The sequence below is a fragment of the Podarcis raffonei genome, chromosome 9 (assembly GCF_027172205.1).
Source record: "Podarcis raffonei isolate rPodRaf1 chromosome 9, rPodRaf1.pri, whole genome shotgun sequence".
NCBI classification, from domain to species: domain Eukaryota; kingdom Metazoa; phylum Chordata; class Lepidosauria; order Squamata; family Lacertidae; genus Podarcis; species Podarcis raffonei.
Window position 1 is genome coordinate 45,512,506 of NC_070610.1, and position 15,977 is coordinate 45,528,482.

Sequence of the window (15,977 nt, forward strand, 5' to 3'; positions counted from 1 at the left end):
ATTTCAAGTGTTCAAAGCCTCCACATGTATATTATAGTTGTAATCCTTGCAACCAACCTTTAAGTGTAGGTCATTCTTATTATCCCCACACAAGAAATAGAATGAAGTCTGAGTTCTTAAAGCCACTTCCTGTGCAATCCTATGAATCATGGTCAACCCAATACTTTTTGCTGGCTGATGCACAACACCCAATTGCAGTACCTCTTCCCAAGTCAAGATCCATAGTACCCAGTCTGACCAAATTATTTTAGCACCTGAGTCAGAAAATTCCACAATTACCTCTCCCCAGCCTAGGAGTAGTAGTAGCAATAATAATAATAATAATAATAATAATAATAATAATAATAATACATTAAATCACAATTTGCTGTCCTTTTATGCCACCCAAATTCATCTGCCTGAGGCAGCCACCTTACTCTGCCTAATGGTGGGGCCGCCCTGCAATCCACGATTACTAAGAAGGAAGTTACACTGTGTTCAATGGAGCCTCTTCTATAGGATTAGAATTGCAGCCTCAGTGAGTTTGAAGATGAGGAAAGGTTTGACCTGAGGAATGTCTAGCTCACGGGCCTCTGTGTTACCAGCTCTCAGATGGGCTTCTTAATGTGACTGGAGACTAACTTGATAACATTTTAGAACAAAGTTGGGAAGCCTGTGGTCCTCCAAATGTTGCTGGTCTCCAACTCTCATCAACCCCAGCCAGCATGGCCATTGGTCAGGGATGATGAGAGTTTTGGTCCAATAACAGAGAGAGCCACAGGTTCCCCATTTCTGTTTTAGAAGGTATTTTAGGACAGTTAATAAATGCCAGCTTTAAACCATCCCACATTAGCTGTACGTTGACTTATACACCTTGTTTTACCACTTTGGCAACAAACACCTAACAAATTAACTCATATGCAAGTGATTAAATGGTGATTAGTTCCCCCGCCTCTATCTCCTTTTCAGAGGAGGTCACTGAAATACACTTAGGTGCTGTCAGAGCAGTAGTGGTGCTTTTTGGTAGTACTCTAAATGCCTTTTCCTCGACTGGCCCTTTTCACATTTCAGCATTATAACAGAACTTTCTTAATCAGGCAGATTTCATTTATGACAACCACACTGAGAGCTTATGTGGTTATTTTTACATCATATGTCTTTTTCCAATGTTGGCCTGTACTCTCTAATGTTTCAAAATTGTACCTCACTGAACACATCCTTGAAAAGACAATCACCTAGTACAACTAGTAATTAGTGCTCTGTCAGCTTTAGCAACATTAGTTTCCAAATGCTAACATCAGCAAGCCTATTGTATATCACATATGAAACTGGAATGTGTGTTAGTGTCTACATTTAGGTGTTTGCAACAACTTTGCTTTAGAAGTCTTTCTGTATAGGTAGGTATTTCATATGCATGCATGCATATTCTGTAACCAATAGCATTTATATGTGCAGTAGCTAGTTTCTTACACTGTAAATCTCTCTCTTTTTTGTATGTCCCAGTGTGTCAAAGAAACAGGAGACAGACAGCTGGATCCAGGGCGTAGGGTGGGCAACAATGTGTCGGGAATGTGTCGTCACTTTTCCCAACCCAGTACAGTGGTACCTCAGGTTAAGTACTTAATTCGTTCCGGAGGTCCGTTCTTAACCTGAAACTGTTCTTAACCTGAAGCACCACTTTAGCTAATGGGGCCTCCTGCTGCCGCCACACCACTGGAGCACGATTTCTGTTCTCATCCTGAAGCAAAGTTCTTAAGCTGAAGCACTATTTCTGGGTTAGCGGAGTCTGTAACCTGAAGCATGTGTAACCTGAAGCGTATGTAACCTGAGGTACCACTGTATTCAGGCAGACTTTTCAGGAGGGAGAAGTGATGTATTGAGGGTGGGGTGAGATGACACTCTGCCTTCCTGGCCAGCTGCCTTGCTTCCAGCTTCTAGCTCACATCATTCAACTCTCCACTCTGGCCTTCATCTTTCTAACTACCAGTGGGTTGAGGGAGGGGGCCCTACCCATTTACCACCTGGCACAGATCCACTTCCTTTAATTACCTAGGCTATCACCTCACCAGGAATTCGCACCTTTATATTTTAACTTCCTGGGTCCAGGGATTAGAAGAGTCTCAGCATACAGCCTACGTCCCCCACCCCCCACAAACTCGCAATAATATCTTAATTGCTGCTGACCTTGGTTTTTCACTAGTTCTAGTGTGAACCAGTGACACTTCTCAAACATGTGACATGGCTAGATGGTGTCACAATTCAGCTGCGGAACAGAACAAACTCATCTAAGGTTTCTCCATTCCTACTTTAAGATGTGGAGCCACATCTCAGAAATCCATTCATTAAATGGCTTATTTTAGACTTATTTTTACTATTCATTTCCCACCTTTTTCCCCAGGGCAGGACCCAAGGTGGCTCACACACTAAAAAAGAGAGCTTTAAAACAAAACCACCGATCAGTTATAAATATTAATAAAAAGCAATTAAATAAGTTGTTATATCAAAACAGTGCTGAACCAAAACAACTTAAAAACCATTCAAAAGCACCACAGGAGGAAAAGATATGTGGCAGCCACCATGAGAAGACCCTGCTGGTGGCCAGCTAGTGGCTAAAGACCTGTCAGAGAGAGGAAAGCAGAGTATGGGTGATTCTCACATCTCCATTCCTCGCAATAACATTGTATAGATGTTACTGCATTATATACAGACACTAGGCTGTATTGCATCCACACATACTGAAACAAAATGAATAACCCAGAATCTTATCTTGCTTCTGACCTGCAGTACTAACCAGAAATAGAAAAACACACACAAATTACCAACATTACATATTTGCACTGGAGTTACGCTTATTCGAATGCATAAAACGAATAATTTCTTGCCTCAAACCCCTTTCCTTCCAATGGTATTTCTTTCTTTCTTTGAATTATGGAAATAAATAATGTCCTATTACACACCAGGAGCAAATTGCTGCAACACCCTGAGTAAAGCGAATGTATTCTTTTCGTCGCCGCATGTTACAACAACCACTGTTGCATTGTCAGGCTTTGTGACAGTCAGTGTGTAATCAATATTAATTTCTGCAGATTTCCCCCCACAAACTAGCTAGTCAGCTCTAGGGGGCACTGCGATTGAAGTGCACAAAATACTTGTCAAAGGCTAAGTGAAACCTATTCACACCTGGTCTCTGGCCTACTTAACTGTAATTTTGCTAAAAGTCTTATTAAATTAATGTCATCATCCAATTAGCTGTGCAATAAAAACATTCACAGTGGGCCTTAACTTGACTCCTGAAATCCTTTGTGTCCTAAAATCAATAGGATTACAGAGGAAGGGAATAGAGTGGAGCACCCACATAAATCTTTTCAGGAACACCTTGGTTCATAAACTGTTTGGGCAGGACCCTGTCTTCAAAATACCGCTAAAAGTCTGACAACAGTGGCTGCACCAGCTCATAAGCAGCAGACAATGAAAGGCAAACCACAAAGGGGCAAAATCTTGAATGTGACATGGCGTAGAGGATTTATAAATGGCCTTCTAGATGACGTTACCAGCTTACTTGCCTTTATAGTTTGCCACTTGTTGTTTATTGCTTTCATATAGTTGTTACACACCACCAGCACTCTGGACAGCAAATATGTGGTGTTGCTATCTGGTTCTGTCAAAGACCTGCAAGGCAGAGGTTCATTTTAAATATTGTATCTTGTTTCAGAATTGACACACAGGAATTGCTGTTCTTGGGAAGTGAATGAAATATAGCTACTCTGCTGATTCCTTAACCTCAGAACAGAAATCCTATATTCTAATAGCAAGCTCATTCTCCAAGTGTGGGTCCTTATATAGACAAAAAGACACCACCAATGTAGAAGAGGGGATACCTGCAATCTTGGAGGAACCCTGAAGTTTTCAAAAGCACTGAAACACACAGGGAGGGACCTAGCCCAATGAAGACAAGTAGGTTTGCACTCCTGTCTGACTGGTGTGGGGCAGGGGGTGGGATGGAAAACCAAGGGAGGAGGAAGAGTAGAATGGCATATCCTGGAAAAGGATATGACAGGTTGACTGGAAACCTGAACAGAAGGACTTCATACTGCAGTGTTTTGTTGCAGGTCCCAATTATATATAATAACTGTCAGTTTGATGCGCAGAGCAATCTGGCCAGGGAGCAAAAAGACTAAGGCAGAAAGTGTCAGTGTTGTGGTTAAATCCATATATGTAAAGCTTTCTTTCTGGGGGGATGGAGGGATACGCATACCTCTAAACATTTTGTGAATCTAAGTTTGGCCTCATTGAGGGGCATTATTTCAATATGAGTAGGAAAATGAGAGTACCCCTAAACTTTTTTTTCTTAAAGAAAACACTGTATATATGAATATGCTTGGAGTGATTAGGAACAAGCTGGGACCTGAATTTCCAAATAATACAAACTAAACAACCTTGGTATTATGAAAGTATTTTATGTAGCTAATACAGACAATTATAAACAAACAAAATATGAAATCACCCGACTCAGTTAAATGAAATGAAATATGACCAGATGTGTTTTGACTCCATGGTCTTCCTAAGTGGTCTATTTCCCTCTCCCCCAAATAGATAGATATACAGTGGTACCTCGGGTTACATACGCTTCAGGTTACATACGCTTCAGGTTACAGACTCCACTAACCCAGAAATAGTACCTCGGGTTAAGAACTTTGCTTCAGGATGAGAACAGAAATCGTGCTCTGGCAGTGCAGCAGCAGCAGGAGGCCTCATTAGCTAAAGTGGTATTCAGGTTAAGAACAGTTTCAGGTTAAGAACGGACGTCCGGAACGAATTAAGTACTTAACCTGAGGTACCACTGTAATGTCAAAATCAACTACACCAAATGCACTACTAATAATACTTAATCTGGCCATAAAGTGCAGTGTATGCATATTTTTCATCCAAAACTGGCATTGGGAATCCACAAGCTGCCCTTCCAGTTGGAACATGTGTCTAAAATGAGCCCAACTACTGAATAATCAAAAGGTGTTATTCCCATTGTGACTCAATGGGACCCCGCTCTGGAAGGTGAACCAGTGGATCCTTGACCAGCTCAGCTCTCACCCCCCACACCGTGCCCCATTGGGGGCCCCTCTGCCAGTGGTGGGATTGCCGGCAAAGAACTTTCTCTGGCTGCAGCAGAGACTTCAGCAGTGGCAGAGGCCCCCTCCAATGGGCAGAGGCCAGAGACTGTCCACTGATTCTGAACGCACTCCAGCAGGATGGATTGGGGTTAGGTTTGTGACATAATACAGGAAAGGAGTCGCTATTGGCTGGGGTAAATCACAACAGTCTTTAGTCTCTTTTTAAGAATGATTCTGTATTTTGAAGTGCAGTTTCTGTGGGAAATAATATGGAGGAAAATTAATACTTTTTAAATAATGTTGCCATTGCTAAAGACGGTCAAGTCTTTTCCAAGCATTAGACAGGGGTTTCAAAGCTTGTGCTTTGTCTGTCTGCAGTTCTAGACATGGAAATGACTAAAACCGATTCAATAATTGGATAATATGAGAACAAAATAATATTCACTTTCAGCTACATTCTGGATTTGGGGCTTTTGTTCTTCAACACTAAATGAATCTACGTTGTTCATTTTAAAATGGCTTGGAACCATGCAGTTGAAAACGGAAGAGACTTTCCTTCTACATTTATTTCCTCTCTGTCTTCCGAGGAGCTGAGGATGTCATACATGTTTTGCCCCATTTAATCCTCACAACAACCAAGAGAGACATTTGCAGGGATTTGTACCTAGGTTTCCCTAGGCCTAGTTTGATCCTGTAACCAGCATGCCACACAGGATCCACTAAGTATTCTCTCACCCAGCACACTCAGATCAATATACCATACCCCCCCAACAATGAATATGAGGCAGGGCCTTTTCAGTGGTGGCTCACTTCTAGCCTAGGGAGGCCTATTTGGTTTACATCACTGTCTAGTTTTTACCGTCTGTTGAAAACAAGCGTGTTTAGAAGGACTTTTAGGGATTGGCTAACCCTACAGTTGGAATGCACTCCCTAGGCTGTGTTTTTGCATGTGGTTTTCAGTTTTTATTGTACTTCCTAATGTGCATGCATACACATACAAATAATTCTTGTTAGCAGCCTAATATTATAATATCTATATCCCACCTTTCTTTAAAAAAATAATAATTAATCAATACGATTTGGATTATTAGGTAACAGAAAAAATATATTTCTACATCTTACTCTGGTGTAGTCCAACTAACAGTTTTTGATCACCACAGGGTTAAGCAGATGGTGTGCTGGTGCCAAAGCATGTCTACTCATAAGTAAGTGCCACAGAGTTCAGTAAGAATCTTTCCCTAGCCCCTGTTTAAGATGACAGCCTTAAGGCACCTGAAACCCTCCCCTGGATTGCAACTACTATTGAGTGCAATGTTATCATGTTGCATTTGAATGTGTCTACCCATGAGATGGGCTAAGTACCCTGCTTCCTCAGTTATTTTCATCATGGCATTTCTCAGCAGCTCTGCATGGAAATACCCACTATTCTCTTGGAAAAAAAGTTGAGCCTCACATTGTTTTCTTGTTAAAAATAGAAAGTTCTGGCCTGTTTTTGGATGCTGCCCATCAGCCCTGATTTGAATCATTCTCATTGTGCAGTCTTTTAAGTAACCAATACGAGTGGAAAAGGTGAATGAGAGACATATTTTGTGTTTTGCCTCCTAAAGAGCTGTGCAGCACTGGGTTCCTAGTAGATAAAGCGAACAGTGCACCAGTTTTTCTTAACTACTTTTAATTAGCGGTCCAACCAGTGAACAGTCAAACACCACCCAACTTCATGCACTGTGTTTGTTACCTGTAGTCATTCTTGAGAGATTAGGGAGCACTTTAATTCCCTCTTTGCTCTGATTTAGATTGTAGGTTCCCTTGCATAATGGATGGATCTCACTCTTGCTCTCTCTCTTTTTAAAGGTGTTACAAGGCAGTAAAGTACCTTAGGCTTGTCACTCCATGGCTATGTCCACACTATTCATTTAACACACACCTCCCCTTGCAAAGAACCATGGGAACTATAGTTTGTTAAGGGTGCTGGGAATTGTAGCACTGCGATAGGTGAACTTAACCTACTTCACAAAAGTGTTCTGTGGCCAGAAATTGTGTGTGTGTGTGTGTACACACAGTATATGGTATGCCTATCGATGGAACAATAATAGCAAGTTCGTGTAACTCAGTAGACGATACTGTGTCCGGCACCTACATTCTATCCAGAGCTGGGATTGTTTTAAATTCAACTTGTAAATAAGTTTAGTCGGAAACAAATTAATGAGATTTACTCTCCAGTGAGTGAGTCAAGGACTGTGCTTCTCCCGCATCCCGCCCCCCCCCAAAAAAACACCCCTCGGATATTTGAATTGAGGGTAGAGGGAGGCGTATCAGGGTTAATTTTAACACCAGCCTCTTTTCTTCCCCTTGACTTTTCCACGTGGTAAACGTCAGGCAAGGAGAGTTAGGAAGCTGCCGTTCACTTGCTGTGGTCATCATCATGCACAGGTTCTATACCATGCAATATGTAACAATTTAGGCCGCATGATACAGAGCTTCAGCTCGCGCCGAAAAAGGAAACCGGACACACAGGGCAGGCGTATTACACACACACACACGCACCACGCGACCAGGTCAAAAGTTGACTGCCTGCCTCTCCAGCTTCCCCCTCGGATCGCTCTCGCTCGGTCCTGGCAGTCCCTGATTTTCCGCCCAAGGTAACAAGCAGCGTGGCTAGGAGCCGGAGGGGGAATTAGGCGGGGAATCGCCGTGTCCGTTCCTGCTGGCGAAAGGTCCGGGCCGGATTTTGCACCTTGTCCCCGGGTCTGCCTCACGGCCTGGAGGAGCTGGAGCGGCTGCTGCTGCTGCTGCTCTGTTTATTGAGCGCTCTTGTCCTGGTATCACTCCGCTGGCATGGAGGAGGAGGAGGAGGTGGAGGAGGACAGCACTTGATCATTGTGATGGTGGCAGGAGGAGAAGCAGCAAGCAGAGCAGAGCAGAGCAGTCTGCGTGTGTAGCAGCTCGGCGTACGTTCTGCAAATACTTCAGCGAGCTACTTTTGCAGATCGCCCCGGATTGTTCACGTGTTGACTTCCCCCCAGCTGGAGGATTTGCTTTTGCTGTGTGTTTTTTTTTCCTTTTCCCTTTTAGGTTCCTGTTGAAAAATACAACTGAGCAGCCAAAGTACTTTTGAGAACACGGTGCGGCATAAACACCCAAACTTTTTTTTTCTTTCCCCCTATTCCCCGGGAGAGAGAAAACACAATTAAGAAAGCGGCGCTGCCTGTCGCCCGGTGGCGCGGGGTGCGATGTTGGGGTGCCTGTGTGCGCGTTGTCTGCCCGGTGTGTATGTCCGTAGGTGTCTTGTGCGAGTGTGTGTTGTGTGTGTGTAGAAGTGTGGAGCGTGGAGAGAGATTCCTGCCTGTTTTGCACGCATGTGGGTGCGTGTCTCTCTCTTCCTCCGTTTTCATACATGGGGGAGACCAAGGAGGTTTTCGGTCCGGGATTTGTTTTGGAAATGATGGATTATTTCAAAGGTGGACTGATCTGATCTTCCCTCTCTGGAGTTTGCCACCGAACAAGCTACCGATCAGTTTGTTGGGATTCCTCCCGTGTTTGTTGATTGTGTCTGGCGATAACCTCGCAGCACCGCCTCCTGGGTCTCGGCTTTTAACATTTTCTTTAGGCAATTTCTTTCTTTTTTGTGGGGGGCGGGCGGGCGGGGGGAAGCTTTCTTCCTGCCGGAGAGGATCGACAAGGAAGGGAGAGAGGCTTTTTAAAAAATTTGGGGGTATTTTGTTTTAAACCAAACAACCCCAAAACATTTCGCTGAGGATCTGCTGCCTCCCTCCCCCATGGTCCGTTAAAGAGTATCTTCCCCCGGAGGACCCCCGTGTTTGTGCCTGGCGTGTGGCGCCCGCTTCTCAAAGGGGGGAAAAGTTCTTCCAAAATAGTGTGCGCGGAGAAGAGGATGGGGGATTTTGCAACCCCCGCCGCTGCCGCGAACGGCGGCAGCCTTTGCCTCAACAATAACCTGAGCAGCAGCCTCGGCGGGGCCGGGATCGGCGTGAACAACGCTCCCCACGGCCCTCCTCCCGGTAACAGCGCTACTCATAGCGGCGGCGGCGGCGGCACTAACGGGAGCAGCGGCGTTCCCAAGCACAGCACCGTGGTGGAGAGGCTGAGGCAACGCATCGAGGGCTGCAGGAGGCACCACGTCAACTGCGAGAACAGGTACCAGCAAGCCCAGGCCGAGCAGCTGGAGCTGGAGCGAAGGGACACGGTGAGCCTCTATCAGAGGACCCTGGAGCAAAGGGCCAAGAAATCGGGGGCCGGAGGCGGCGGCAGCAAGCAGCAGCAGCACCCGAGCAGCAAGCAGCAACAAGATGCCGAGTGTGCCACGGCCGAGCAGAGGAACCACACGCTGATCATGGTAAGGGGGCGGGCGAGAGGGGGCTGGAGGGCGGCTGCGGAGCACTTGTGGGCTGGCGCTTTCTCATTTGGAGTTCTCCCTTCTCGCCGGAGCGGATGTAGGAGGTTGGGGAGGAGGGTGGGGGAAGAGAGAGAAAGAGCGAGAGAAAGCGAGGGATGCTTGGCTGAAGCCAGGGAATGGGCGGAGAGAGGAAACTTTGGTCCTATAACTAATATGGGAATCCAGGAAGCAAAATGGACTATTTGAAGAGGAGTTGTCGAAGCCTCTGCATTGGTGGGGGTGGCTAAGCCGCGCGCACACGCTCGCTCGCTCGCTCTCTGTCTTCTCTCTCTCTCTCTCTCGCTTGCCACTTGGATCGATCACTCAGGTAATGATTCTTCACCTGCCGGCGTCACGCACTCTCACCCACCCACCCCACTTCCCCCAGTCGCTCACAGGTATCATTGCATCGATCACGGCGCAAAACAATGAAACAAATGAATTGTGCATTTGGCTGTTTCACGTGCCATTGGAAGAGCGGCGTAAAAACGCACACAGGAGAACCGACGCGCTTGGAGGGTCCCCCCTTGTTGTGTAGGCAATTGTGGAGTAGCGCCGGGAAAACCAGGGGGAAAGCACGTGCGTGTGCCTGCGCGTGTATATCTCTCTGGCCAGCGTGGGTGCGTGTCTGCAAGGATGCTCGCTGCCTCTTTAAATCCAGCGGAGGGGGAGCTTTGTGGGCTGGCTTTGCGGAGAGGGAGTGACAGCCCTCGGGAGGAAAAGTTGGGCAGGTTCCTCCGCGGCTGGCGGCGGCGCGTGAGTGTGCGCGGCGTGCAGCGGACCAATCAAGTCTCTCCAAACTCGCCCCAGCCACTCAGCGGCCGCCTGGGCTGCATTTCTTTCTTGCCTTTTTTTTCTTCTTTCTTTCCTTTTCGTAATTCTAAAGTTTCCTTGGCCTTTTAAGAGGCTTAGAAGAGAACAGCAAAGGGGCGGGAGCTAACCTGCCGGTGGCGTAAGAACTACTGTACTAGTAGGAAGTGGCGTTTCACACTCACCCAGATGGTTAAAAGAAATTAAACAAGAACTCGCCGGGTCACAGATCTTGTCTTAAAACAAAATAGTCAGTACGTGTCCCTATTAAAAGCGCCCCTCCCCTTGAAAATCGTCCGGGAAGGATCGTCTGCCGCTCTGATCAAATCGATTAGGAAATCCCTTTCCCACACCCATTTTACCTTCCCGACTACCCTCCCACAGCTTTAGTGAAGGGAGCGGAGAAGCGGTCAGGGTTTTTTTGTTTTAACAGATCTTTCGTCAGTCCCTGCATCCAGCGTGCCTGGTTTCCAGTAGGTGTAGCCGAGTAAAGCTAATCGAGTTTATGGGGAGCTGTGAAATATTCTGCCTTTGGTGGCGCAGTGATTGTGTCGATGGGAGCTGCTTGCCGAAATCCAGGCAGATGGTCTCAGGGGCAGCTGGAGGGCAGGGCGAGGGCATTCCTTTTTTTATTATTATTTTACTTGGGCTGCTGTCGCTCTTTCGGATTTGTTTGCTTATTCTGTTGCAGCAGCTCTCCTAAACCAAGGTTGCGGCTCTAAGGTTTTTCTACTGCGCCCTAGTCAATCAATTACTAAAATACGGTGTTCTTTTTAAATATGTATACAGTATGTATATTAAAAGGAAGCTCCCTCTTAATCCCCAGCCTCAAACAGGAACGATTTTACGCAGGTGTGTACAAAAATAAGTCCAACTGCACTCAGTGGGACTTACTCCCAGGTAAACGCGTTTCGGATTGAAGCACACGGACTGAGTTGTGACTCCCCTCTTTAAAAAAAGTGATTGCCTACTTTCGAGTAAATATGAACAAGGTCGCGCGGCGAATGTTTGCCCAAGTAAGACGTGGAGCTTAGATTTAGGCAACCGCTCGCAAGGTTCAGTTTTTAATAAAGCTCTGCTGCTCTAGCTGAGCTGGAGAGAAGCGGCTGCACGCTCCCTTTGCCTTCCTCCTGCCCTATGGCCGCCCTAAGCCAGGAGCGAGCCAGAACCTCCCCGCCGCCCAGCTTTTCGGCAAGCCACCCCACCAGCTGGCGTCTGCCTGACAAAGCCGCCCTCCCCTCCCCCGGCTGGAAGTTGGGTGGGAGGCCTGGAGGGCGCGGACTGACGGCGGGGTCAGCCGCAGTGGCAGCCCAGGAGGAGCTGGGGCGAGTGGTGCGGCGCAGGAGGCGGAGGCTGGCGGAGGGAGGGAGAGAAAGGAACGGGCGCGGACTTTGCTGGAGACAGCCGCCGCCGCCGGCTACTCCCCTGTCGAGAGAAGGACCATTTATTGATGTGGGACTCTTCTTCCCCACCCCACCCCCGGCGTCCGTGTGTGTGCGCGCGCGCCTCCTCAGTTCACCGGGGCCGCCTCGGCCCCTCCCACCGGCGCGCGAAAGGCCGGCTCAGCCGCGACCCGCAGGCGGAGTCCGCTACACCTTCTCCCCCCCCCCCCCCGCCTGCCGCGGCGCTTTGTCTGCTCTATCGAGCGCTCAGCCGTGGGGGGCGGGGAAGAGCTTAAACGCAGCCCAAAGTGCGCCCTCCTGGAAGCGAACGCTGCTGCGCGGCGTGCCGCCTTCCTCCTCAGGCGTGGAGAAACCACCACTCCCCCTCCCTCCGAGGGTGGGGGGTTGGAGAAGGAAGCTGCTGCCGCCTCCCTGCTTTTCCAGGGAAAAGGCAGCCGGAGAGGGAACGCCCCTTGTTGGAGACAGCGGGGCATTTCTCCAGTGCAGCCGGGAGGAGGAGGAGGAGAGGGGGTTTGAGATAGGCAGATAAAGCGCTCAGCTTCACCACACAGGAATAACCGCCCCCCCTCACGCCGCCGCCGCCTTCCTCCCGCCCGACCTGGAGCGCGAGCCGGTCTGCGGACGCGCGCGCGCACACACACACACACACTGGCAGGGAGAAAGCCGAGAGACAGACGAGTCAGAGCAAAGCACAAAGGGAGGCACCTGACTCGCAAACAGGAAGCCGACGAGGCGCTGTTCGGCTGCCCGTCTGCTTGGCCCTTCCCGGCCCTCTAATAGGATTTGGGTTCAGTCCTCAAGCTGTTTCACGCTCTTTGCTCCCTAATGGAGCTTGCGCTTGCGACACAGTGGCGCACTCGGGAGGACTTGGGCAGGGAGTTCATGCAAGCAAACAAACAAAAGCCTTCTTCGCATTCCAACCCCCCCCCCCCTTTTGAGCTGCGGTACTGACTCACTAGTGAAACAATAGTTTCCTTCTCCGTCTCTAGCTTGCAGATGGGATTTGGGAAAGGCTTGTAGTTGGAGAATCTCTTTGCCATGGGCAGAAGAGGGTGGTTTGTTTTTTGATGTGCTGGACAGGTCTAGATTTCCCCCCTGGAATGGCTCCTTTCCCACCAGTAATAAGAATAAAGTGGATGTTGTAACATCTGTTTTGATAAGAAACCACTGATTTCCCTCCATATGACCTGTATTAACACCCCAATAATTTGATCACATTCTTCACTTGACAGTTAATAAACCTTGCTTTGCTTTTGGGGTCCAAAATACCTTTTTTTAAAAAAGTTTTGGATTTGTTGCAGTTACAGGTAAGTAGCAAAATCCAGGAAATATTAGCTTATAGCACATCCTTTTTAAATAATAATTATTTAAATCTGCAGTCGTATACATACACACTTGGAAGTAGTATCTATTGGACTCATTGAGTCTTGTGTTTGAATATACATGGATAGGATTGCAGTGAGTATCTTTGAAACTCTCTTGGTTAAAATTACTTGTAGTATGAAATCCACAGCTAGGGATATTTGCATTCGGCTTCCAGTATCATTGGAGCATGCCAGATCAGTGTGTGCTTTGCTATTTAAAAAATTAGAATGCAGTGTTATTTACAGCCATTTTAAATAAGGGGGAGAGTTTCATCAACAATGTGCTTATAGGGAAAGGGTTTCACCAGCAATATAGTTACGATTTGTAGAAAGATTAAGAGCAAATTGTGGTTTTTCAACAGCGTGTAAGGGAGCTCCCTAAAGAAGAGAAGGAAGTTGCCAGGATAGGTGTGAAGCTTTTTGCGGTGTCTTTGAATCCAGTTTGTGAGACTTCATAATGAGAACTGTGTTCTCCTTCCAATCAGTGAAACATGATCTGTGATGAATACAGACCTCCCCAATTGTTGTACTGACTGACAAGTGCTGGGGGAAATGTGAGGTGCTGGTGGTGCTCTGTCTTCAGAGAACACTGCAGCCCCACGTGTCTGATTCCTCTTTTCCTAACCCTCAATAGAGAGAACAATAAGTTGCCTTTACTGAGCTGTATTTTGTTTGTTTGTTTAATCCGTGGAGGCCTAAACTGTCCTTCTACACTTCGTGTTTCTCAACGTATGCTGTACTCCATAATGTGTGCTTTACTGAACAGCTGATCATCTTTTTATAAATACAGTGGTACCTCGGGTTAAGTACTTAATTTGTTCCGGAGGTCCGTTCTTAACCTGAAACTGTTCTTAACCTGAAGCACCACTTTAGCTAATGGGGCCTCCCGCTGCCGCCGCCACGCCGCCACCGCACAATTTCTGTTCTCATCCTGAAGCAAAGTTCTTAACCCGAGGTACTATTTCTGGGTAGCCTGTAACCTGAGTCTGTAACGTGAAGCGTATGTAACCCGAGGTACCACTGTAGACTTTTCCTCAAAGGCATACACCTCAAACTTAAAAGTTGATGCTCTCTCAGAGAAAGTCAGTACAGCCTCATTTCCACACCCAGGGACCTGCACACTCCATGCATCCTCAGTGCATCTTGGCAAGCCTAATCTTCTAAATTAAGGATGGGAATCTGTGCCATTCCAGATGTCAATCCTTGGTCTAGCTGGATGTACCTAAGGCTTCCAACAGCCCAAAGGAGTCTAGGCATATGGTGATGGATTTCCTTTTCCTGGGGGCAGCTGCATTTATTGTTATTTAATATTTATTCATTAAATTTGTCAGGGCAACCCAAAGTGATGTGCAACTGTGAGTCGTTCCATACTTTCCTTCAATTTACAAGATCTCTGCCAGGAATGGTAATTTGGAGAGGGGGTGGGAAACTTTCTCCAGCTTCCAGAGGGAAGCTGATTTCTCACCTTTCCATTTAGTTTGTGCTCACACCCACCTTTAGCAGCACGAAGAACACATTTTTCAATGTATATGTTCCACTGACAGTCAAACAGTTTAATTTTGGAATAAACATCATCAGATGTTTGTCATTTTCTATTGTCATATTTACTGTGCAATGCATCGCTTTGACACATCTTGTTTGTAAGGTGGAGACAGAAATAATGCATAGGATTGAACTGGAAGTCACTTGACAGCAGAAACTGCATGTCTACTTGGAAGTAAATTCCCATGTGTTCAAAGGGGCTAGTTCTCAAGTCCTTGTGTGTGAGTTTTTGTCTGAACTGAAGCGAGGCCAATGGTCCATCTTATTAAAGACTCTTCCCTCCCAAAAATAACCACAGGTAAAATTTCAAAATACCATTATAGAATAGCCTACCTCAGAGAAATTTATAACCATTTAATCCCAGTTTTGTGAGGTTTGGGTATGAGCACTTGATAGGGGATGTATAGCTGATTTTGCTAAATCTTTGATTTGTTTATTAATAATCACCAAACATTTTCTTCATTTGGCTATAGCAGCGAATAATGAATTTAGGAAACACAATAAGAATTGTACAATAAAGACATGCATTTCTTTATTAAGTATTATCCATTTTCCAGCCTAGTCATTGTGAAAGCCAGTTTTAATTTCTCTGTTACATAACTAGAAGTGTTTTCATACTGTGCTAGTTAGGTTTGTTTATAAGTTATTGATGGAAAACTTGCAATTCCTCCAAAATGTTCCTTTACTCATCATCAGACTAGTTCCAAGAAACATCTACTCATTCCCATTCTTAGCTAATCTGCTTTATCACTTCCTACTGTGTTGAGTGTATAATTTTTAACTTGCTGAATGCATCTTAGATATTTGGCAAATGTGCTTCAGTATTAGAAACCATCTTAAAAATTATTTAATGTTGTTAAGCCATGCCTATGTGATGGCCTATTACAGTTCTGCTCTTCTGTACTGGTTTGTAATTTGTCAAATTCTAAAAGACTTTTAATGTAACTGTATCCTTGACATCTTATACTGACAGCCTCATCATATGTCTGCTTACTCAGAAGTAACTCCCACTGAGAGTCAAGGGGGATGTGGTTATCCGTGAGTTCCGCCTCACATCTGGTGTATATATGTAGAAACATGGGGTGGGTGCAGATTTAACTACAAAGGCTTGCAAGGGAATCCCTCTTTCTGTCTTACTTTTCCACAGCTGGGCCCTGATATTGCCTTTCAGTACCAGAAATAAGCCCAGCTAGGTGAAAGCAAAGTGTTCTGGGAGGGAGTCTGTAGGAGTTAAGCTGCAAATAGGGGGAAACCTCTGCACTACTCCTCATTTGTTGCCAAAATTGAACCTCACTGTTTAGTTACATTAGTACAGCAAATATGAATTTGAACTAATGGGTCAGGTAGATGAACTCGGTGGTCCTCAGGATCCCTTCCA

General features: G+C 46.2%; 1 protein-coding gene across 3 annotated transcripts in view; it reads left to right on the top strand.

Annotated features, from left to right (window-relative positions):
- Positions 1-8,747: 8,747 nt before the first annotated feature.
- MAML3 (mastermind like transcriptional coactivator 3) overlaps positions 8,748-15,977 on the top strand; it is a 267,717-nt gene continuing 260,487 nt past the window's right edge. For all 3 annotated transcript variants that reach the window (XM_053403327.1, XM_053403328.1, XM_053403329.1), the window contains exon 1: positions 8,748-9,441. In XM_053403327.1, the coding sequence (XP_053259302.1) occupies positions 8,980-9,441 (462 nt within the window). In that variant the 5' untranslated portion in view covers positions 8,748-8,979. The remainder of the gene's footprint in view (positions 9,442-15,977) is intronic.